We start from the raw sequence: 24,725 nt of genomic DNA on the forward strand, positions 1-24,725 counted from the left end.
AAGTTCCTACTTTTGATGAATTAATTTCGTTTTTAGAGAAAAGATGTCAGTTATTGGATAACATTAACCGTAGTGCTAATAAAATGAAATATCCGTTAGAAAAAAATTCCAAATCAAAGGCTCTGATGGTTAAAACCGATAGTGTTTCGATTTGTGTTATATGTAAAAATAACAATCATCCACTGCATAAATGTGATTCATTTTTAAAATTAAATCCAAATCAAAGATATGAAATAGTTAAAAGACATAAACTGTGTCTAAACTGTCTCAATAACGAACATTTAATCGCAAAATGCAATTCTAAGTTCAGGTGTTCGGAATGCCATAAAAAACACCATTCATTAATACATCGCCTGCTCAGAAATGGCGCCATCGAACATAAGTTAGACAAAACGGAAGCAGGGAGTGAGGAAATTATAAACAAGAACGCAGATGTCTCTAATAAAAATCAATCAAGTTGTCTTTTGACACGCAGAAAAAACGTCTTATTGGCGACTGCAATAATATATATTTCCAATTCCGAAGGAAAAAGAATCCCAGTTCGCGCAGTACTTGATAACGGCAGCATGAGTTGTTTCTTGTAATTTGTTAAATATAAGGAAAAAATAATTTATGCATCTGTATCCGGAATTAATGAGAACGTTATAAATATTAATTATCAACTAGATGTACAGATTTCGAATAAGGATTTAACATATGTAAGATCAGTTAATTGTTTAGTTATTTCTAAAATAACCAATGTAACTCCATCAAGGTGTTTAGATGTGCAGTCATCAAATATTCCCGTTGATATTGAATTAGCGGATCCGCAATTTGGAACACCTAACAAAATAGGTATGTTACTAGGGGCCAAATTGTTTTTTGAGATTTTAAAAGAAGGAAAATTTCAATTAGAAAATCAACCGTTGATATTTCAAGAAACAGTTTTTGGATATATCGCGTCTGGTGCATGCAAGAGTAACTCAGAAGTAAATTATTGTGGTTTAGTTCTAAATAGTGAAGAAAGAGTTGAAGAAATTTTGCAACGGTTTTGGGAAGTTGAATCCATTGAAAATATCGAGGATGCTTTGAGTGAAGAAGAAAAATACTGTGAAGAACATTTCAAGCGTACTCACTATAGACAAAATGATGGAAGATATGTAGTTCAGTTACCCATAAGGGAAGGCGTAGAATTTGGAGAATCGAAAACGCTGGCTGAGAAAAGATTGCATCAAGTGTGGAATCGACTAGAAAGTGATTCGAATATGAAAACATTATATAAGAATTTTATTAAAGAATATAAGGATCTAAATCACATGGAAGAAGTTCAAGAAATTGAAACATCGACTTGGAATTATCTTAGTCATCATGGAGTTTATCGGCCAGAGAAAGCCTCTACCAAGCTTCGGGTTGTGTTTAATGCATCAGCGGCTACTAGCAATGGAAAGTCACTGAACTCAATATTAATGAAAGGGCGAATACCTCAAGAAGATTTATTTTCTATTATTATTAGATTTCGAAAGTACAACTATGCATTAGGAGCTGATGTTCAGAAGATGTACAGACAAATACTTATTGAACCATCTCAACGAAACCTGCAGTTGATCTTGTGGAAGGAATCAGTTGGTAGTCCTGTGCAGACTTACCGTCTAAGGACTGTAACATACGAAACACCAAGTGCACCATTCCTTGCAACAAGGGTCCTGAAGCAGTTAGCAATGGATGAAGCAACAGACTTTCCTCATGCCTCAAGAGCCATACTGAAGGACTATTACGTGGACGACATTATCACTGGAGCTAATACGCTGCAGGAAGCTAAGGAGTTGCAGACACAGTTAACCTGTCTTCTAGAACGTGGTGGAATGCAGTTACACAAATGGTGTTCAAACAATCCAGAATTATTGAAGAATAAAGAAAGTGCTACTCAGGATTACTCCTTTCAAGTTACGGATAAGCCTCAGATTACAAAGGCTTTAGGAATGTCATGGAATACGTCTACAGACTGTTTTTCTTACGATTTAAAGATACCTGACTTTGAAGAAACAGGCACGAAAAGAGATGTCTTATCAACGATAGGTCACCTCTTTGATCCGTTAGGTTTAATTGGACCTGGTACGACAAAAGCTAAAATATATCTACAAAACCTTTGGCTTCTAAAATTAAATTGGAATACACCTCTTCCTAAAAATTACTCTGAAGAATGGAAGGCATTTCTGCATGGTCTCAAAATAGTCAACGATTATCGCATCCCTAGATTTGTTCTAACCAATGGATGACAGTAAATAGAAATTATAGGATTCTGTGATGCTAGTCAGAAAGCCTATCGTGCTACAATTTATGTGAAATGTATGTCATCTTCAAATGAATGTTCATCAAGACTTCTGTGCAGCAAGTCTCGTATGTCACCTCTGTAGTCAATTACCATTCCTCATTTGGAACTTTGTGGTGCAGTTCTGTTGGTAAAACTAATGAAAAGAATATTAGAGGCCATTCAGCTGCCTATATTCAAGGTTTATTACTTCACTGATTCTTCAATAGTATTAGCATGGATTAAGAAGGAACCTTATCAACTAAAGACATTTGTTGCTAATAGAGTATCTGTTATTCGAAGCATGACTACTGTTCATGAGTGGTACCATGTTAACACTCACAATAATCCAGCTGATTTGATATCACGTGGAGCTGAACCTAAAGATCTTCTTCATAATGATTTATGGTTGTATGGACCAACTTTCTTGACTAAGGAGAGGTTTTTGACTAATCCTTGTGAATTAATTTCATCTGATATGGATAATGTGGAATACGTCAAAGAACTCAAACTTAAGGATAATGACTTAGTTAATTTAAATGTGAACTCTAATTCCCTTATTTTAGATCATATTCTTAACATTAGTAATAACTATATTCATATTATTCGTGTATTAAGTTTTGTTTGTCGATTTATAGCCAATTATAAAGGGAAAAAATTAATAGGTTCTCTAACTGTTAAAGAATTGGATGACGCTGAGAAAATCATGATCAGGTATGTACAGTTACAGCATTTCAGCAAGGATATTCTATCTTTAAAAAATAAGAATTGTGTTTCTTCCAAAAGTAAGTTAAAATTTTTATGTCCATTCTAGATAATGATTCTCTTCTGAGAGTAGTAGGCAGACTTGCCAATAGTAATCTTAATTACAACCAAAAGTTTCCTTATGTAATGCCAAAAGATCATGTATTTACTAGATTAATTTTTCAGTATTACCATGTTAAATATTTACATCTTAGTTCTCAAGCACTATTGCATCAGGTTCGTAGTAAATTTTGGGTTATTAATGATTGAGATATAGCTCGAAAAGTTGTACATGAATGTGTAACATGTTTTAAGGTTAAACCAATTGTATGTGAACAACTTATGGGAAATTTACCTAGTGAAAGAGTTAACCCAGGGTTTGTATTTAATACTTGTGGACTCGATTTTTCTGGTCCATTCCTCATCAAGTATAAAAATCAGAGAAAGGGTAATTATGCAAAAGTGTACGTTGCTATATTCATATGTTCAGCTACTAAAGCAGTACATTTAGAGGTAGTAACTGATTTAACGACAGATTCATTACTTGCTACTATTAAAAGATTTATTGCTAGACGTGGAAAATGTAATACCATAATGTCAGATAACGGTACTAATATGGTTGGTGCAAAATCAGAACTGAAAAAATTGCATAGCTTAGTCCTTAAATCTAATTCTGATATAGCAGATTTCTTAACATCTGAAGGTATAAATTGGAAACTAATTCCACCTAGAGCACCAAATTTCGGTGTTTATGGGAAGCAGGTATTAAGTCATTTAAATATCATCTTCAGCGAACAATCAGCAGTTATAAATTAACTTTAGAGGAATTTGGGTCTGTTGTCACACAGATTGAAGGTATTCTCAATTCTCGTCCAATTTTACCTTTATCAACAGATGCGAATGACTTTGAAACCTTAACGCCGGGTCATTTTTTAATTGGATGTTCCATTACTTAATATCCTGAACCAGATTTGTCTCATCTTACAGATAATAGACTTTCTAAATGGCAAGTTATTACCAAGTTCATTCAAGTTATTTGGAAACGTTGGCAAACTGATTATTTAAATCATCTACAACAACGCACCAAATGGTTTATTAATAAAGAAAATTTAAAGGTAGGTATGTTAGTTGTATTAAAGGAAGATAATCTTCCCCCATTTAAATGGTCTTTAGCTAGAATTCTAGAAGTTTTACCTGGTAAAGATAATAAGGCCAGTGTCGTGAACATTGTGAGTTTAAGAGAAAATAATGAGCGGTTTGTTAAAATTTAGATCAGATGAAAGATCTTTTAATATATAGCATTTTAATACTATTTAGTACAGTGTAATAAGTTCATTTTACAGTACGCAACATCCTCAAAAATGATCATTACAACGCAGTTCGATCATCCATCTTTAGAACAACAATCTCTCTCGTTGCCATTCCGTAACAGAGAAACTTACCTCTCATGGAGTTCGATAGTGGCGCGACATTCTCCCCACCTTGAGTTTGGGGATACAAACTCAAAACAGTAATATAATGATAATACATACATACAATTTTGAAATAACAATAACGTACATAATAATAATAGAAATATTTCAAAATATTAGAATGCAAATAGAAATCAATATTTTAGAGTTCAAACACATAAAGTTCAAAAGTTTGTTTAGAAGTTTATAAATCCAGTCTTTTAACTGGTTTTATTTTTCGTCCTGAGCGAGACACGCGAACAGTTTCATTAGAGTCAGTATTAAGCTCAGGATTTTCAGCTACCACTTCCGGAACCTTCTGAGGTTCCGATACGACTTGCTCGTAATTTGGGGTCAATTCCAAAGGATACAGTCGTTGGATTGGTCTTAATATGTTTCCCTTTTCAGTTCGCAGTTTCACAAGTCTGATGATTCCATCTTTTCCTGGAAAGAGTTCCAGTACTCTCCCTAGCAGCCAATGGAGTCTTTTTTTATCATCTGTACCAATTAACACTATGTCACCTACATTTATTTTATCTTCTCTTTTGTTAACTGAAGAACGAAGGAAACCCAGATACTCCCTTTTAAACCTTCGTTTTAGATTTTCACGAACCTTTTGAATATGTCTCCATCTCAAAACAATATTAGTCTTTTCAATTTGATCCAAATCAGGAACATCATTTAATGGAATGTCCTGAAGAAACATTGAGGGGGTCAAGGTCTTCAGATCTTGTTCCTCGGATATGTAAGTTAACGGTCTGCTGTTCATGATAGATTCGCTTTCACAGACGAGAGTCTGCAATTCCTCGTAAGACAAACAGGAGCGTCCAAGATTTTTTCTCAAAAGATCTTTCAAAATCCCAATCAAGCGTTCCCAGAAGCCTCCCCACCATGGAGAGGAGGGTGGGTTAAACTTCCAACGAATTTCGTTGACTCTAAATTCACTTTCAATTGTAGTCCAATCTAATTGTTTCAGAGCATTATTTAGTCCTGTAAAATTAGTACCATTGTCTGAATACATCACAGAAATTCGTCCTCTTCTGGCTATAAACCTACGCATAGCTCGGATGAAGTCATTGGTACTCAGTGAAGGTATTAGCTCAAGATGGACAGCTCTAAATACGGCGCAAGTAAAAAATACTATCCACACCTTTTGTTTAGATTTAGTCAACAAAGGTCCAGCTATATCTACACCTGATACTTGAAAAACTGCTTCTACTTCTGTTCGGTCGTTTGGAAGAGGCGGAAAAGGTACCTCAAGATGTTTTACCTTTTGCCTTGTACATGTTAAGCATTCTTTGATAACACTCCGGACAGTTCTTTTCCCTTTCACTATCCAAAATCTTTCCCGTAAAATAGTCAGTAGAGTTAATGTTCCAGCATGCTTGTTAGCAATATGTTCTTGGGCTATAAATCTTCTCACTGCCAGGTGTTTTCGATGGTAGAATTATTGGAGAAATAAAATCTTTCGATTCTTCCTCATTTATCAATCTGGACTTCAATTGTAAAATTCCATCTTCATCTTCAAATATTAGAAGACCTTTCCAATTTTTTCGTGTTTCTTCATTAGAGTAACATTCCTTTTGTATTACACTGAAAATAGTCCTTTGTGCATTTAACAATTCTTCATTTTGAAGTTCCTTACATTTTCTTAAGTCCTTGGCCTTTGGTTGAAAACGCAGTATCCAAGCCATAACCCTAATCATCTTTGAAAATCTAGAGAATCTTCTGGCTAACTGTAATGGAATTGACTCTAGCTCTGTGTTACTAGCAGAGATGACTGACTTTCGTTTCTCTATCTCTACTTCTTTTTCGTTAATATTTACAGCTGACTTTGGCCACTGCTCCTTCGGATTCTTCAACCAGGCTGGCCCTTGCCACCACTTGCGTTTCTGAAGTTGTTTAGATCCACAACCTCTTGACAAAATATCTGCTGGATTCTGGTCAGTTGAAATATGGAACCAATCTTCCGAAATTGTCAATTTTCTAATTTCACTTATTCTGTTTGTAACGAATACCGACCACTGTTCTCGACGAGTTATCCACACAAGAATTGTGGAAGAATCTGTCCAAAAGTAAGTCTTGATGTTGGGAAGTTTTAGAGCATGCTTCACAGAACTAAACAGCCTAGCACCTATGGTAGCAGCCATTAGTTCAAGTCGTGGTATAGTAATAGTCTTCGTTGGAGTTATTCGTGATTTGGCTTGAAGTAATTGAACAGTCACTGAACCCATACTGGATTCACTTCTTAAGAAAATGCATGCCGCATAAGCTGTCTTGCTGGCATCGACAAAAGTATGGATACTTAAATTGGATTCCTTCATCACACCTAACCATCTTGGAATTTTTATATTTTTGAGGTATTTCAGTTGTTTTGCCCATTTTAAAAAATTCTTTATTTCATCATTCACTTCATCATCCCATGATTCTATGCTCTTCCAAGCGGCCTGCAGCAAAATCTTAGGTTGAATCATAACAGGTGCAAGGAAACCTATGGGATCAAATACTCGACTAACTAGTGAAAGCATTTTCCTTTTAGTTACTTTTTCTCTTTCATCAAATTTCAAAAATTCGGTGTCTATTTCTAAGGTATCTAAATCTTTGTCCCAAACCAGTCCTAATACCGGTGATGTTTTACTTTCTGAAAATGCAGGAATGCCAGAACTTTCCCATCCTCTGAGATCAAACATTCCTTCTTTCATTACATTAGTTCCAGATTCGATGAATATTTCTAGTTCGTCATTATTTTGTACACTAGTTACGCAATTATCGACATAAAAACTATCTTGTAATTTTTTAAGAAATTCTTCAGAATATTTTTCTTTCCACGTTTCTTTGGATAAATGATTGTCAATAACCGCCATCAGCAAAAATGGACTACAAGTAATGCCAAATACCACACGGGTGTGACGAAATGTCTTCACTCTACCATCATCACCATACCAAAGAAATCGTAAAAAATCTCGATCTCTTTCATTTAGAGATATCTGTAAAAAAGCTCTTCTGATGTCTAAAATCACACCAATTTCATGTAAGCGAAATCTTGCTAGAATAGACGGAATAGTTTCAATCAAATTAATTCCAGTCTCTAAGCAATCATTTAGAGATGGCTGATTAGAAAGCTTTGCCGAAGCATCAAAAACGGGTCTAATTTTCATGGAAGATAGTGAGGACGTTTCCTTAATGACTGGACGATGTGGGAGGTAATGAACAACGGGTAAAGACAACTCCTTTTGGGGAACTTCTTCAATCACTCCTTCCTGCAGCCATTCATTAAAGACTTCATGATACCTTTCACGATATCCAATTTTTTTCCAACTTCTTCGTAATAGATTCGAGTCTTTTCAAAGATAGGTCATAATTGTCAGGTAAGACTGCATGCTCACTCTTCCAAGGCATATCAACCTCGTATCTACCATTTTCTAATTGACGAACTGTTTCTTGGAAATGAACCATAATAGCTCTTCTTGACTCTTCTTTAGTTTTTTGTTCAACAGGATCTCGGATACCCAATAATTCTAAGTCCCACAACGATGAAATAGGCAGGTCTTCTTGAGATAACATAGAAACTATAGTCATATTTACATTGTGCTGATGTTCGGATTGAGGTACTTTACCCATCAAAGTCCAACCCAATTTTGTTTCTATAGCCACTAAACCTGTTCTTAGTTCTTCTCGTTTGCCAGTAAATAACTTCCCTGCAACGTCTGCCCCTAACAGTACTTCAATAGGGCCTGGATTCCCTTGGGTATCAGTTAAGCGTATTCCCTTATTTCCTAATTCGCGAATCCAAGAACCGTATCTTATGCTTGAAATATCATTACAAATAACATCATGGTCTACAGCATCTAATTTACACGAATATTTACCACCAAGGCTACTCAAATAAATCTTGTAACATTTATGTTTATAAATTTCAGTTTTCGTTCCACCAAATAAAGAGTGACTAAATTCTTCCTCCCATTGCAAGTCAAAACCCATTTCTTCTGCAGTAGACTTTAAAACATAACTTTTTGAGCTACCCGTATCAATCATTAATCTAACTTTACGCCTTTTATTCTTACCCTCTATGTTCACAACTAGGGTCTGAAGGAAAACTTCATTCGTAGCACGCGAATGCAAAGAATCGATTGTTTTTCTCTTTTTTCTCATCATTTTCCTGGTTATGCATTTCACTAGACTTATTACATTCAAGACTAAAACAAAAAAATTTCAAATGCCCTTTTGAACAAATCTGACACTTAACACTTGATCGACACTGGTTACTGAGGTGACCTTTAACCAAGCATATTCTGCATAAACCTTTCTTTTTTACCGCAGACATTTTTTCATCTAACGGAATATAAAACGCCTTTTTACAATTACGCGTTTCATGATGTTTTAAACAAAACGAACAAGAAGGTATTGTTTCATGATTCATCAAATCCGACGCGTAAGGAATATTTTGGCTAGTTGCCAAGTGCTTACGATCAGACTTAGAAAAAATATCCGCTCTGCTTAATTTTATTTTTTCTTCTGACTGAACTTCGCTTTTCAGAAATTCAATTATTGCATCAAGACTCGAAATGTTTCGTTCAGATTCAGTAATTTTTCGTCTTTCAAACGATCGCAATACGTGAATAGGAATAGCACTTTCCACAAGAGGATATAAAACTGTTCCACACTGATCAGTCGTTACACCAAGACTGCTCAGGGCTCTAAGTTGTGTTGAAAGTTTGTTATACAAACTACTCAAAGAATCCTGCTTCCTTTTCGCTGCGTTATCCAAAACAAGTTTTATTAACTCTCGAACATAAAAATCAATTAAAAGATCTTTACGCCCATATCTCTCAGTAAGGCTTTCTATAGCCAAAGGATAATTTTCGTTCGTCACCGGAAAAGATTCTACAATATCTCTAGCTTCTGATTTAATTTTTGTTGACTGTATCAAATAATGGAATTTGTCTGCATTCGTTAAGTTATTATTTTCATGTATGTTTTTAAACTGATTCCAAAACGTAAGCCAATTTTTTAAATCACCTGCCAACTTATAAAGTTCTACTTTCGGTAGGCGTTGGCACAAAGTTTTACATGTATTTTCATCAGTAACTAATTTCTGACTACTCTCTGACGATGTATTTTGGATTTCGTTTAATTTACTCTTAATATTATCGAGAAATCGTTCCGATTTTAACTGTATCCTAACAGCTTTCTCTCGATAGTCCTCTGTTATTTCAAATTCTGTTTCGAATTCTTTATCATCAGTTATAGTATCTAAATAAGCACTGTGCGTCAATTCTAATGTTTCTGCCTTTTTCTTGAACAAATAAAAGCACATTTCTGCTTCTTCATAATCAACATTATCATCATTTAAAAGATCATCTAGTCTTTTATATGCTTTAGTAAATGCTGAACGTTGCGCAGTTTTGTTTCTTTTCATCACTTCCATTTTGTCTTAAGTTTAAAATATTCATATAAAAATTAGGCAAGAAAAGTATTTTAAACTTCAGTAAAACAATAATCAATAACTTCAAAACGGAAGTATAAGGTAATCAACTTACCCTATCTATTCTTTCATCCGAAATGTTTCCAACAAACACGCCCACCCGGGGGCGCCAGAAATGTCGTGAACATTGTGAGTTTAAGAGAAAATAATGAGCGGTTTGTTAAAATTTAGATCAGATGAAAGATCTTTTAATATATAGCATTTTAATACTATTTAGTACAGTGTAATAAGTTCATTTTACAGTACGCAACATCCTCAAAAATGATCATTACAACGCAGTTCGATCATCCATCTTTAGAACAACAATCTCTCTCGTTGCCATTCCGTAACAGAGAAACTTACCTCTCATGGAGTTCGATAGTGGCGCGACAGCCAGAGTTGTTAAAGTGAAAACATCAAATGGTGTGTATATTCGATGTATTAGTAAAATTTGTTTATTACCTATCTAGAATAATAATGCTTAGTTTACATTATTATGTTCTTATTGAAAATTGCGCTTTACATTAAAATGGAACTGTTTAAAGAATAAGTTCGATTGTAGCACAGTGAATGTTTATGTTCTTAAAATGTTACATTATTTTATATTATATTCATGATGAAAGATTATCTATTAGCTTTCATATTGTATTGTAGAATTAGTTGTTCTTGATTTGTTAAATTGTATGTTTGTTTGTAATTTACATGTTGAAATTTGTAATTTCAACGGGCGGCGGCATGTTAAGTTAGAATACAGCGCCACCTATTGGATAAATAGAGAAAATCTCACTTGGCCATCTGGATTCGGCTAAGCAACATGCTAGAGCATGTATTAGATCTGAATAGTTAATTACTGTAAATAAATTGGTTAGTTCTTTTGCTATACAGTCCACTTATTAGTTTAGAATCTTAGTACACCATTAGTAATACTTCGTAATGTTTTATACATTATTAATACATACAATATATTAATAATATGTTCCCGATTTCTAATGACATATTACAGAGCAGTACTAGCACACATTATGCAACTAGTGACTATATAAATATACGTTACATCAAGAAGTGGTGCTTAATAATTATGCATGCTTATTAGTTATCTATACTTATTAATTATACATACATTATGCATGCTTATTTTTTATATATATTACGATTTTGAGTTCGTTCAACATTTAGCCGAACCGTTAGTAATACTTCATTTTACATTATACATTAATAATACATGCATACATACATAACATAAAATGTGCATTCCCCTATTCGATTACATTAACTTGTGCATTAACATTATATTAACTGATATATAGAGAGATCAAATACGTATGTATGAGTTAGGTTTCCTATGGCTAGATGGGATCATATTGTTCACTGCAGAGTTCAATGCGTAGCGCTTCGAGTTTTAGCATCATTAGACATATTTTCCTCTGTATTGAGGATTGCTTGACCATAAATCTTCATACCTTGATACTTGTGTGATTATGCAGGCTATCTACTGCAATAGCAGTACTTACCTGCTCACATGAATGAGCTCCTCAATGGCCATGCTGATGATAAGTTACATGAAGTAGTTCTCCAAACGAGCTATCAGAATCAAAGTTCAAAGAATTGAAGCACTTCGCTTTGAGAGAGCTGAGAAAAACAATAAGCTAGGTGGCAAATGCGTCTCAATCTATTGATGGAAGAAGCAGGCAAAGTTCCCGGGCAGTGACCATAAATCTTTTGTAGGTGGCTGTATTTATAGTTGGCAGAGCGTGGTGGAAATCTCGTGTACGTATGCATCATGTCAAATCAGGCTCGCCCACATCTCCGTATATACAGGCATTGGTAGTTGCTAGGTGCTTATCATAAAAGTAACTTGGAAATGTCCCGTTATGAACAGCATATGTGGAGGTCCGTGTTATGTGACCTTTCTGTTCTGCCCCTGTATAAGAACTCGTACGTGCATCTACCATGTGGAATGGAATCCCAGCCCTCTTGCCAGTGGGTTAGAGCATCCTTCTATGTTGTTCTTTTAATATTGCTTTTGGGCAGCAGAACTTCTATTTGCTGCGCGTCTAGGTTCTGCTGCGCCTCCTCTACAAGTAAATCTGCCTTTTCAATTTCCCTGGTGCCGAAAATGAGTTTTAATCCTGGAGATGCCGATGATCTGGCTCTAAGAAGTGTTTGGTGGAGTTGGGATGAAAAGGATTCCTTATTACATGGATGGCCGATTGGCTGTAGATGTAAATACGACAAGAATTTTGGCTGTTAGCTGATGTATAAGACTGTGCTTGTTTCAGGGCTGCTGCTTCTGCCTGGAAAACGGTGTTGTTTCCCTTCAGATTCCATTTCCATGTTGTGCCGGTATCCCCTCGCATCTTGGCGATGAAGCTGCACCCTACCAAGCTTCGAAACATCTATATAAATGCATATTTCTTCTGGGTTCCGATGTAGTCGGTATGCGCATGCACTGCTTTGCCATATTCTGCTGGAGAAACTAGACTTGTTGACTTGTTATTTTTTCTTGATAGTGTGCGGAGTTATAATGCTGCCCCCTGTAGGATGATTGCTGTGCTGTCTTAAAAAATAACTTGCATTATCGCTGGCTCTTGTTCCGCTTTGATGTGGAGGGGCATTATGTCCGCACCAGCACTGCTGCCACCATTCTTGCGGTTGTGCGATACTATTTCACGTAGTCATAATTTACTATTTCATGTAATGTGCTGTAGAATAAATTTTGCATTTTTTCGAAAAAGTTGTATGCTTCCATTAGAATTTGTTCCGGAATAGCCTTGATGTTTAGGCTGGCATGCATAACTCCATTTCGCACAAACCAAGGGGCGTTTCTCATGGCTAGGAGCATTCTTTTTGGACAGCTGCAATTTTTATTCTTTCAACTTTAATAGCAGTGGCCCAAGCAGGGACTACGTACATGGCAATGCGCTGAGATGTCTCTCTGCGGCTTTAAATAGTTTTCAATCGCCCGAGCGAGATTTTATCGAAACCAATAACAGGGTGAAATTACCGTTACAGCTGACATAGTGGTCAATTACATTTATTCAATTTCAAAACAAATTACCCAGATATCCATTTATTCAATGTTAAATGCACGTGCTCCTGTATTTTTACTTTTCCGGTATAGCTTTCTCTTAAAATTTATCACCTGCTACATTGCACGGGGGAATAAAATTATTTTAATTATAATTCTACTAAAATTAGCTATCTAAATACAAAATTCGTATTTCTGCCACCTTCCCAAAGACTGCGCGTCCCGGGCTGTACAATCCCTGGCCAGGAAGCCATACACACAACTAAAGCATCAATGCAATAATAAACATTACAGTACAATAACAAACAACATAAATAATAATTGCAATAAATAATTTAAAATAAATCAAATACTAAATCAATAAATGAGTTCAAAAATTTAGAAACAAAATGGACCATGGTCTTATACTATTTACATCATATACACTTAGTACTATGGCCATAGAAAGAAGCTAGCCTGTCGTAATGAACGACTTCGTAGAACTCGATGACTAAAAGGTTATCACACATGGCTACAGTCCCTGCTAGACGGGACTTTTCTGAGAAACGAGATTCTGGTAGCACTGGCTCAAACGGGAGGACTCCTAGAAAAAAGAGCCCCGCCTAGCTACGGAAGCAATGTTGCGGCTGCGTGGGATTTTTTTCAAACCTAACCGAAAATATCCCGGGTAGAGACAACCAATCAGACGAAAGTTCTGCTTCTGAAGGATCACGTGATCCTGATTTGAGCGATAATCGATTACCGTTTGGCGTTCAAGTCTTTGTAGTAAGTGAGAATGGTAACCTAGCTACTTGTGTTTCCTGGAATTGTGTGGGTTCTTAGAATTGTCCCTTTCGACGTCAAGTCCCGCGTAGCCGAAACATAGTGTGATTGGAACGAACTACGACGTCTTTCAGCCTGTTTAGGACTGTGTAAGGACAATCCCAAGCTCACTGTAGTTTAGAACAGTGTCCTTTCCGTCGAATCGGATTCCACAACCACACTTTGTCTCTTTCGTTGAATCGATGTCCTGTAGCTTTCGTGTCGCATCGTATCTTCATCTTCTCCGTCGCTAAGTTGACTCGCTCTCGTGCAAAATTGTGCATCACTACAAATTAGACCTGGGTGTCCTGGATGTACTCCTCAGGCGATGAAGGCGCATTTGGAGGGCGACCAAACAAAAGAACACAAGCCAGACGAAGATCACGACCAAAGAGCATCTGAGATGGGGAATGGTCCGTAGTCTCGTGGACAGCGCTGCGATAAGCTAGGAAAAATAGAGGTAACTTCTTGTCCTAACCTGTTGAGTTCTGAATACCAATAACGAGAAGTTATTAAGGATGGTTCGATTAAACCTCTTTACCATGCCATCTGACTGCAGATGTAAAGGCCTCGCTTGGATTTTGTCAGTGCCGAGTAGCTTCCAGAGTTCTTTAATTACAGCCGAGGTAAAATTCCTTTCCTGATCGGAATGTAACTTAAGAGGTACTCCGAACTTGGAAATCCAGTGCTATACCTCTGCTACTGTGACAGCATCTTGATCAAGTATAGGATACGCTTCAGGCCACTTGGTAAACTAATCAATGACAACAAGGATGTATTTGTTGCCATCAGCAGTTTGTGGCAGAGGTACCAGGATGTCAAAGGCGATACCTTCAAAAAGGCGCTCCTACATTTTAACGCTGTAGCTACCTCGGCTGCGTTTCTTCGGTGCTTTCCGACCCGCATAGTCATCGCAATATTGGCGCCACTTTGCACGTTATCCATTTTATTACTCCAACAGAAGCGCACTTGAACTCTTTGCAAAGTGTTCATTATTTCGAAGTGGCCTCCTGTAGGGCTGCTATGTATTTCTTTAATGACGTCCGGGATCATGGAAGTATCAGCAGCCATCGGAAAGTCTTTCCATCATCCAATTCGAATTTCCGGTACAATATGCCGTTTCGAATATGGAATGAATCCCCAGAAAGCCCAATACTGTTTTGTAGTAGTACTATAGATCGAAATGTCCTGCTAAGTAGGTTTACTGTTTAAAGACTCCATTAAGTAAATAATAGGTTTAATGTCGCTGTCTTCCAGCTGGTCTTTCCTGACTTCACTCCACGGGTCTCGATCAGCTGATGTTAAAGTTGTAACTTGTCATACTGCCGGATTCAGCAGCTTGTATTTCGCTTCGACCCTAGAACAATATCGGCATCTTTCTGGACAAAGTCTTCTAGACAAGGCGTCGTCATTTTCGGGAGAGGATTAGTCTTTTGCTGATTAATTATGTCCTCAGAGGCTGAATACAATTCGTTATTTTTAAAGTCCAAGGACAGTTGTATTTCCTTTGAAAGTCCAATCCGAGTACGCAAGGATCTATAATATCTGCCACATATGCCGTATGACAGTAGGCAACACTTCCAAACGTGATGTTAACTTCCCATCAATTCCGATTTTATGATCCGACGCAGTCTGGAGGCAACACAGGATAGCTTCCAAATGAAATCTTTATTAAACTGTTGAGCTAAATCCTTCCAAATGATAGTTACATTCGCTCCTGTATCGATCACAATATTCCAAGGAACTCCATTGATATGTCCCATGATGAAGAGTTCGTTATTACCGCCACTAACTGCAGAAATCTGAAGCGCTTCAAAATGGGTCTTCTCGATATCTTTCAAACTCCGCTTTACGAGATGGCCACTACTTTGTTTCGTGCGTCCTTGCTGGAGAATTATATTATTTTCCGTGCCCTGGGGAGTTCTGCAATTCCTCCGTACATGGAGACAACACCGCAGTTCCAGCACTTTAGGGTTTATTTCTTGTCATTTCTAGTCCATCTCAAGGCACTGACTTGCCTGGTTAAATCATGCGTTTTAAAAGCAACTAACCGTAGCAACTAACAGTTGATCGATCTTCATTTTTTGTATTATGTCTTGTTGAGGTATTTTTAGTATGTTGAGGGTTTCCTCTATACTTTTTGGGACCCTCTCATAATTGAATCTTAAGGGCTTCGTTACTAACATTTTTATTTCGTACATGTCTAACTTCGTTAACCATATCTAATTTGTTCGCAAGCTGAGGTGAGTTGTTCCACTCAATCCAAGTCATCGCAAAAATGTTTTTTTAATTTAGGGAGGGAGGCCTTTTTTCTTAATTTGATCTGCAGGTATCAAATTATTCAACTGCTCAAACTTCGTGACTTTTGTTCCTTTAAGCCACCCACTGAAATAGTTTGTAAAGTCAAAATAAAAGCCTCTTCCGGTGTTTTCAGGACTTTTCCTGTATTGGGTAAATAGTTGTTGAAATTTCTCAGCATTCAATGTGAAGCGCTTAAGAGAATTCGTTTAATTTTCTGAAAATCCTGTGGTCAGAATATTCTTTTGCAATTAGTTTTGCGACATCAGCTGGGATGAAACTAACAAGATAGACTGTCCATTTTGAAACTGGTGCATTTAATAGGGTTAATTGCTTCTCAAACAAACAGAAATAAACTCATGTCGGCTGTTTTAGGATCGAAATTAGGAGCTAACTTGTTCTGTTCTAACTTAGGCATCTTTGCGTCTGCAGAAGAAGATACCGTTTTAGATTCCGCTTTGATATATTAGAATGTGATTTTAATTTCTCCAGTTCAAACAACGGTTCATTTTCTTTATCTCTCTCTCTCAGTACTCTGCTTTATTTCCATTTCTTTCCTATCATTTATGATACATTTCATACATTCTTTCCTAAACTCTGTGTCATACATGGGACTAGTGATTACAGCATTATTTATTTCAGGGTTTCTAAAATTTTCATTTATCACTACACATAGGGTCCACGCTAATTCGATTAAATTCTTTTTCTTTTCTTCTGCTAAATAAATCATGCTTAAAAGTTGATAAATTTCCTCAAAATGTACTCTTAAAACCTTTAGTAGGCCGACATATATAGAGTTTAAAATATTTTATTAAGCGTCAAACGTACATAATCAAAAACAAAACATAAAACAAAATAACAACTCAATTTTATATCACTTTCTATTGATTTTCGGAAATAACATATAAAATACCGTTCTCAAATCATGTTACATCTCAGACTGTTACAGAATACTTTCAGTAATTTCCATTAGTGCAAAGTATAGCAACTTGAGACTATATATTTCTAAACCTTTTTTGATGTTCTGTTTTCAAAACAAAACTAAGAGTTGTTTATTACGTATTTATCATATTTGACATTTATTTTCACTGCTTCATATCGAAAGTTTCATAGAAGGAAATACTTGAGGTTTATATACCTTTTAATATTCACGGCCCAATTTTCAATCATAATTTTCATCGCGCCCCCCCCCTCCCCACCGCATACAATAAAATGTATACAATAATAATATATTTTGAGAATTTTGGCGGTAAACCTACACTAAAACCTTAATTTTAAACTTTACAAATTACCAAGAATACGGAAATTTATTGACATTTTGCAACACCGATCCTCAGCATTGAAAAAACAAGAATCCTATGCCTTTTTATTGCTCTTGCGTCCCGCCATGTCGGGCATTCTCGTGGTTTTGCGAGAGGTTTCGATTTGTCTGGAATTTGTCTGGTCTACTTAAAAGTTAAGTTAGGAGCGTGCGCAGATGTGAACAAATGTTTTCTCATAGGGAGAAGGAGAAAGTTCTATGACGCCAATTTCAATTCCAGACAATATCATTCGAGTCGATCCTTCTATCGCTATTGAATCTTTTCTGAATGTATATGTATTTTCATGTAATTGCAATTCACCGTATTAAATATTTTCACGGCAGCAGACTTATGCAGAATCATGGATAAATTTTTAAGCGGGCGTAAGCGAGCATTAGACGATAGACAAGCATCAACAAGTACACAGACGAGCATGGTTCCGAAAATAAAATCAAGAAAATATTCTCAAGAATACTTAAATTTTCGGTTCACTAGTACTGAAGTAAATGAAGAAGAAAGGCCCCTGTGTATCATTTGCTCAAAAATGTTGGCGGCAGACAGCATGAAACCTAATAAACTTAAACGACATTTGGAAACGCTTCATAGTGAGTACGTAAACAAACCCAGAGAATTCTTCTAATTAAAATTAAAATCATATGAAAAGCAAAAATCATTGTTTAAAAAAATTTGTCTGTGAATGAAAAAGCTTTAATTGCCTCTTACAAAGTTTCATATAAAATAGCCAGATGTAAAAAGCCTCACACCATTGGTGAAGAGCTTATTTTGCCAGCCGCAATTGAGATTGTAGAAATTATGTTTGGAGATAATTTTGCAAAACAATTGCAGTCTATACCTCTTTCAAATGATACTGTTGCCCGTCGAATTGCTGATATAGCTGAAGATGTAGAGTGTCAGCTTTTGTCGAAGTTATGTGACAAATTGTTTTCAATACAACTCGATGAGGCAACAGATAGTAATAAAGATGCTCATTTCATTGCCTATGTTAGATTTTGTGATGATTTGTCAGTAGTAGAAGAATTACTTTTCTGCAAACCAATAGAACTCAAAGCAACAGCACTCGCATTATTTGCTATCTTAAATTATTTTATGAATGAGGCAAACACAGAATGGAAAAATTGCGTCGGAATATGCTCCGATGGTGCTCGTTCTATGTCCGGAAGATTCCAAAGTATTCAAGCACTTGTGAAACAAAAATCGCCACAGTGCGTCTGGACACATTGCATGATCCACAGGGAAGCGTTGACTTCCAAAGAAATGAGTTCTGGTTTGAATATTGTGTTAACTACGGTTGTAACCGTAGTAAATTATATAAAAATGAGACCTCTGAAATCAAGAATCTTTTCCGCACTTTGTAAAGACGTGGGTGCAGTACATTCAGCGTTACTATTTTATTGCGAGGCAAGATGGTTATCACGAGGGAAATTTTTGCAACGTGTTTATGAATTAAGAGAAGAAATCGCCGTTTTTCTAGAAGAGGAAAATAGACCGGAAGCTGAGAATTTTCGCGATAGTTTATTTGTGATGAAATTGAGCTACATGGTCGACATATTCGAGAAATTAAATAACTTGAATCTTCAACTGCAAGGAGCAAATACACATATATTGGATACGAGTGATAAAGTTAATGCTTTTTGTAGGAAATTGGAATTGTGGAGCAGAAATTTAAAGCAAGAAAACTAAAACTTACAAGGCTGAAGAACAACATGTAAAAGTTGTTTTTGTAACCATTGAAAATCATTTAGCAATGCTAGCAAAGAATTTTAAAAAGTACTTTCTTGCTGACGACAAACTGATATCAAGTTACAAGTGGGTGAGGGATCCATTTCAAAATACTCCCGAAGAACTCTCAATTGAAGAGGAAGAAACCTTCATAGACTTCACGGCAAGTGGCGAAACCAAAAAACAATTTAGTAATAAATCACTCTTTGAATTTTGGGCAGGAGTGGATGATGAGTTTTCTGCACTAAAAACAAGGGCATTTCGCATTCTACTACCATTTCCAACATCTTACCTTTGTTAAATTGAATTTTCTGCAGTGGCTTCTTTGAAGACAAAATATAGATCTCAGCTAAATATAGAAAAAGAACTGAGAGTGTCTATTTCTAATATTAAACCCTCCTTCGAAAAAATTTGCTCTGCAAGACAGGCCCAAGGAAGTCACTAATAATTATTAAATCTGTTTTAAATTTAGTAAGTTGTTTTAATTTAATAAGTTAATTATTAAATATGTCGAAATGTATTTTGTTTTGTATGTGTGTGTGTGTGTTCTTTCCTTTCAGTCACTTAATAATTTTTTTTAAATAACATTTTCTCTTGGATATGCTCGCGCCACCCTCCATTAGTGTGCTCGCGCCCTCCGGGGAGGGCGCGCCCCACAGGTTGAGAATCACTGGTTTATATGAAATATTCATTCAAATACTCCTTTTTGAAATTGCCAGAGTAGCGGGTGCTAGCACAAAATTCTTCATTTAAATTTCAGCAATACTTCAAAATTTATCTTCCGTTACGAAAGGAACTAGTATGCAACAAAACTCATACGATATGATCAGGGTGATCACATTTCATATATAATACGAGTTCAAATCAACAAAGCATTTAACTGATTCGGATGATCAGTGAAAACGAAATTAGGTTAATGTAACCAGAAATCTTCTTATATTTACTTAATTCTGATGATCAATAAAAATGAATTTAGGTCAAGGCGATCAGAATTATCATTTTGCCTTTAGTTCCGAATTTACTTAACTACAAATCACTAAACATTAAAGTTTACTTATCTTCAACGTATCCATGAGCTGTCCGTCATCATTCCTTTTGGTTTGGGTTATCCATATTCAGGATATTCGGTCATGTATATTCTCATGAATTAATCAGATTTTCAGCCCCTTAGTTTCGGCTCTCAAGGTTTATGACGGGAACATACATTTCTTTACTTCAAATAAATAATAAATAAATAAATAAACACTCGGCAAACTACTGATATTTAAAATATTTTCTTTTAAACATAACACAAGAAGAATTACAAGCATAATATTTACAGCTCAGTGAGGATTACATGGCACAGCCGAATTTCTGCTGGACCATTCAGGGAGAAGCGCAAAGTCCCTCTGGCGCTTTCAAACTGAAGGAAGAAAAGTTAGTAAGTTCTTGATTTGTTACAAATCTCATATTTGTGAATCGTATTAATGATATTTATCTAGGATTGAGATTTTTATGATATATATTTTGTGAAATGTTGAAGTAGTGGTTTTTCATCGACCTTTGAAACTTCGTAGGCAAAATAAAGCGTAACGTTTATCAATTCCTCAGGTGAAAGGAATGTAATGGATGCGGCTTGAAGTTTTCTTCTGTAACAATTTACGATGTCAGAAGTCAGTAAATCTTTTTTTTTTTTTTTCCCTGCCCTGTGTATGTGTGAGAGTCATTAGCATTAATTTCTAAGCTGATTTTCATAAGAGTTGTTTAATTTATTTTCAAATATTTTTTACAATAATTTTACAGTACTTGTCTGAATGTACATTGAATACAACTTTATTTAATTTATTAACTTTATCAGCCAAAAAGGCGTTAGCCCAGATGGGCTATTAATTTCGTTTTGGCATTTTGCAACGTCAAGTATAAAACGGCGTTTCACTTTTCAAATTGTTGCCACAAAATATTAGAGGGCTGCATTATATTTAAAGAAATCAAATAATGAAGAATCTGCATGAATGTATGCATGTTTCTCGCACTGTGAAAAAACAAAGTTACCTAGACGGTACAAAGGTTTACTATTTATTTGTTTCATATTTTGTGAAATGTTCATGAATTTTTTATTAACAAACTCAACGATTTCAAAACGAGCAATGGCAATACTGTACTTGAGGGAAAAAAAAAAAAAAAAAAAAAAAAAAAAAAAAAAAAAAAAAAAGACATTTTTATTTCCAGCTTGCGAGACTTTGTATCGGAAATTCTAAAGATATGCTCTTTTTAAATATTTTGTGATATTGCTGTTGAACTGAATTTTATTGTTTAAGTACGAACAACGTGATTTTAATAAATAAAGGTAATACACAAAACGTTAAGAAAACGCCCTTTGGGTGTAATTTAAAATCTGAAAGTTTTCAGACATTTTATTTTATTTTTTGGCTTTTTATTTTTTTTAATCCTTACATGGACATGAGTGAGCTCAGCTCGCATTCCTCTTACGGACTGCAGTGGACGCAAAAGAAGAAGTATGCATTACAAATTTATGACTGACAGATATCTTGCGTATTTGGTAAGAAAAAAATTGCTTAATCTCGCAACCGCCGACGGTGTTATTTTTAATGTTTGTAACCTAAGTATTTCCTATTTCGCAGGTACAACAGTGACATATGCAGTTTTGCTTGTTTTATTTTGAAATAAAATGTCTTTTGAGCTATTTAAAGAATTTGAGCTATAACATTTATACCATAAAATTACAGTTTTAAAATTTCAACCTTCTAAAAAAAATCCTTCAAAATTTAGTCACGTTCTTCTTGCTGTTATGCTATAAAACCAATATGCCTTATTTTGATTACAAAATTTTATGTGACAAATGAAACAAAATAAATGGAGGAATATCTTATATATATATGCGGCTTAAGTGTTTGTCGCCGATAGTTTATTGGTTGTTTGCGTAACTGTAAATTGTTTTATTCCCCGTGCAGTGCAGTGCGTGATGAATATTATGACAAAGCCAGAAAAATTAAAAATATAAGAGCACGTGCATTTAACATTTAATAAATAAATTTAACATCTATGTATAATAGAATTCGGAAATGTGCAACTGGCAAAAACCGGCAACGATCAAAAAGCAAATAAAATGAAATAAATAAATATCTTTATTATATGCGGCTTAAGTGTCTGTTTGTCGCCGATAGTTTATTGATTGCTTGCATAACTGTACTAGCCAATGGGGTGAAGTTGCCACGGCACAGGGTTGCAGTTTCAATTAAGACGTAGACAATTTCCTGTAAAACTTGCCTTTGCTATGACCATCAATAAGTCTTAAGGCCAAACGCTCAAGCGTGTTGGCATTTTTTTACCTTAACCTGCATTTGGACACGGTCAACTTTATGTTGCCTGTTCAAGAGTTCGTGAAAGAACGGACGTAAAATTAAAAATAATTGATGGTCCTCTGCAAAGCGAGCCTAAAAATGATGGAAAGATCTACACAAGAAATGCTGTGTACAAAGAGATAAGCAAGTAGAAGGTGGAAACTCCGTGGGGCAGTAAGCAAAGGGGCGTTCTCGCCGCCCGCCCTGGGTGATTCAGTTTAACTTAGCAGACACCTTTACACAAATCATTTTAATTACAATTTATAATATCTAGAACAGCGGTCATTTCGTATGACCGCCGGGCTTTCTAGTTATATATATATATAAAAATATTAAACCACAAAAACGTGAGACCTAGTCGGTCAAAATTGCGCGTTGAGCTGCATATTTTAAAATAAATTTATAAGAAAAGGAGAGGTTAAAAACCTAGTTAGAGCCATAAAGAGATTTGTCCCTTTTCCCTTTTAGAAAAAAAAAAAAAAAAAAAAAAAAAAAAAAAAAAAAAAAAGACAAATCTATTGAAACATCGTTAGTAGTAGATGAATAAGAAAATTAATTACAAGGAAAGCCGCTTTCAGTCTCAATATGTTTGTTCGACGAAACGTGTTTGCATGTTTTTGTGGGTTAAGCAACTTAGTTGAGGGCTCCAAGCACTTTTTCCTTGATAAGTTCTGTTTGAAGCTTTGAACAGAGAAGATTAACCATGTTTTTATATGTGCAATTTTTCTATTTTATGTAGATTGAATAGGTTTTTTTCCCGTACATTTTTTTATTTAACTTAAGAAGATCTACGAAGTGGTTTTAGATGATTTGACATGGTTTTACATGTAATATCAGGAATTAGATAGAATGTTCAAATGTACTTTACGGCCATAACTAGGTTTTTAACCTCTCCTTTTCGTATAAATCTAGATATAGATATAGATATGTTTAATATTTCCCTGTATAATATATTTCTCATGTGTAATACATGATACATCTGTAAGATATAAATATTATGACGTAAAATTATTAACAAATTAAACTTAATTGGAACAAATTGGCAACAGACCTTTAAATATCTAATTTTCAATTAAAGCAAACCCTCTTCGAAGCATCTGCAATGTCCATGAAGTATTCTTATTGATGTAGAATTTTGCCCAATCACTGCTCAAGGTCACAAAACGGTCCGAGATTATAAATAGTGTTAACTGCTTATTACGTCGCTCTTTTGCTGATTGCTCTGCCTAAGATAATCGCGTCTCTTCCCTTATTTTGCTATTATCTAAAATGTAAGCTGCGTATACAGAAATTGTGGTACGCGTTTAGCATCCCTAGTGCTGTACTAATTAAGCAAAAATGTATTTCTTAACAACTGTTTCTGTTCAAAATAAAAATGACGTTTTAACCATCAAGCCAATTGTGATTTTCCTTCTAGTCATCAAACTCTAGAGCATTAGGTTACTTTGAAGTGAAAGACATGAAAAATGTGCAATGCCGTCGCCGGGACTCGAACCTGGACCTCTCGGATACGCACCGAGTGTGCTAACCGTTACACCAGGAAGGTATGCAGAAAGGAAGGAGAAAATACTCTGCCACAAGGCAAGCTGGGGCTTGCCAAAAGGGTGGACCGCGCCATACCTATCTTACATTATCCGCCTTTTAAAGGAAGACTGGGTATTAAGGGATCCAATCGCCAAATCCTAGTGGTGAAGAATCATCATCCAGCACCTTTTAGTTCGGGCGCCACTGTACAACATTAGGTTAGTTTGAGGGAGAAGAAATGGAAAATGTGTAATGCCTTGCTGGTACTTCAACCTGGACCTTTCGAATACGTGCCGAATGTGCCACCCGTTACATCACGAAGGCATGCAGAAAGAGGGAGAGAAAAAAAGCAGCAGTTTTTCAGCCATAACTAAAAATGTGATTGATGTGTGTGTGTGTATGTGAAATAATTACACATACACACACACATAGATATATATAAGATTGAAAGGCTTCTGATTTTAATGGTTGCCCAAAAGGTTTTATTAACTCGCTGAACTTGTAGTCTGTTGTTTCATTCACGGCGGCTAATCTTCTAATCTCCCCCCCCTCCCTTGTCTTTTTAGCTTTATTATCAAGCATCGTTTTCTTGGCACTTACTCCATATTCAGTTTTTAGTTTGATCTTAAGGTAGAGAGTTTTCGTAACTGCAGCCAGGAACTTCAAGAGAAAAATATTTATGCCGGCTACCCTTTCATTTCACAATGCAGAAAAGTTTACTGATCAGTTTACGGCTTTCACTGCGT

At 35.6% G+C, this 24,725-nt stretch overlaps 1 protein-coding gene across 1 annotated transcript; it reads left to right on the forward strand.

Annotated features, from left to right (window-relative positions):
- The first annotated feature begins 11,807 nt into the window (after positions 1-11,807).
- On the forward strand, positions 11,808-19,075 carry LOC146993696 (zinc finger BED domain-containing protein 5-like). Its single transcript, XM_085827407.1, has 2 exons — positions 11,808-12,168; positions 18,117-19,075. Exons 1-2 carry the CDS (start codon positions 11,808-11,810, stop codon positions 19,073-19,075), a joined length of 1,320 nt encoding a protein of 439 aa, XP_085683533.1.
- Positions 19,076-24,725: the final 5,650 nt, after the last annotated feature.

Source organism: Stegodyphus dumicola, chromosome 12 (genome assembly GCF_044657685.1).
Source record: "Stegodyphus dumicola isolate Sdum_Otavi_A_Nest chromosome 12, ASM4465768v1".
NCBI classification, from domain to species: domain Eukaryota; kingdom Metazoa; phylum Arthropoda; class Arachnida; order Araneae; family Eresidae; genus Stegodyphus; species Stegodyphus dumicola.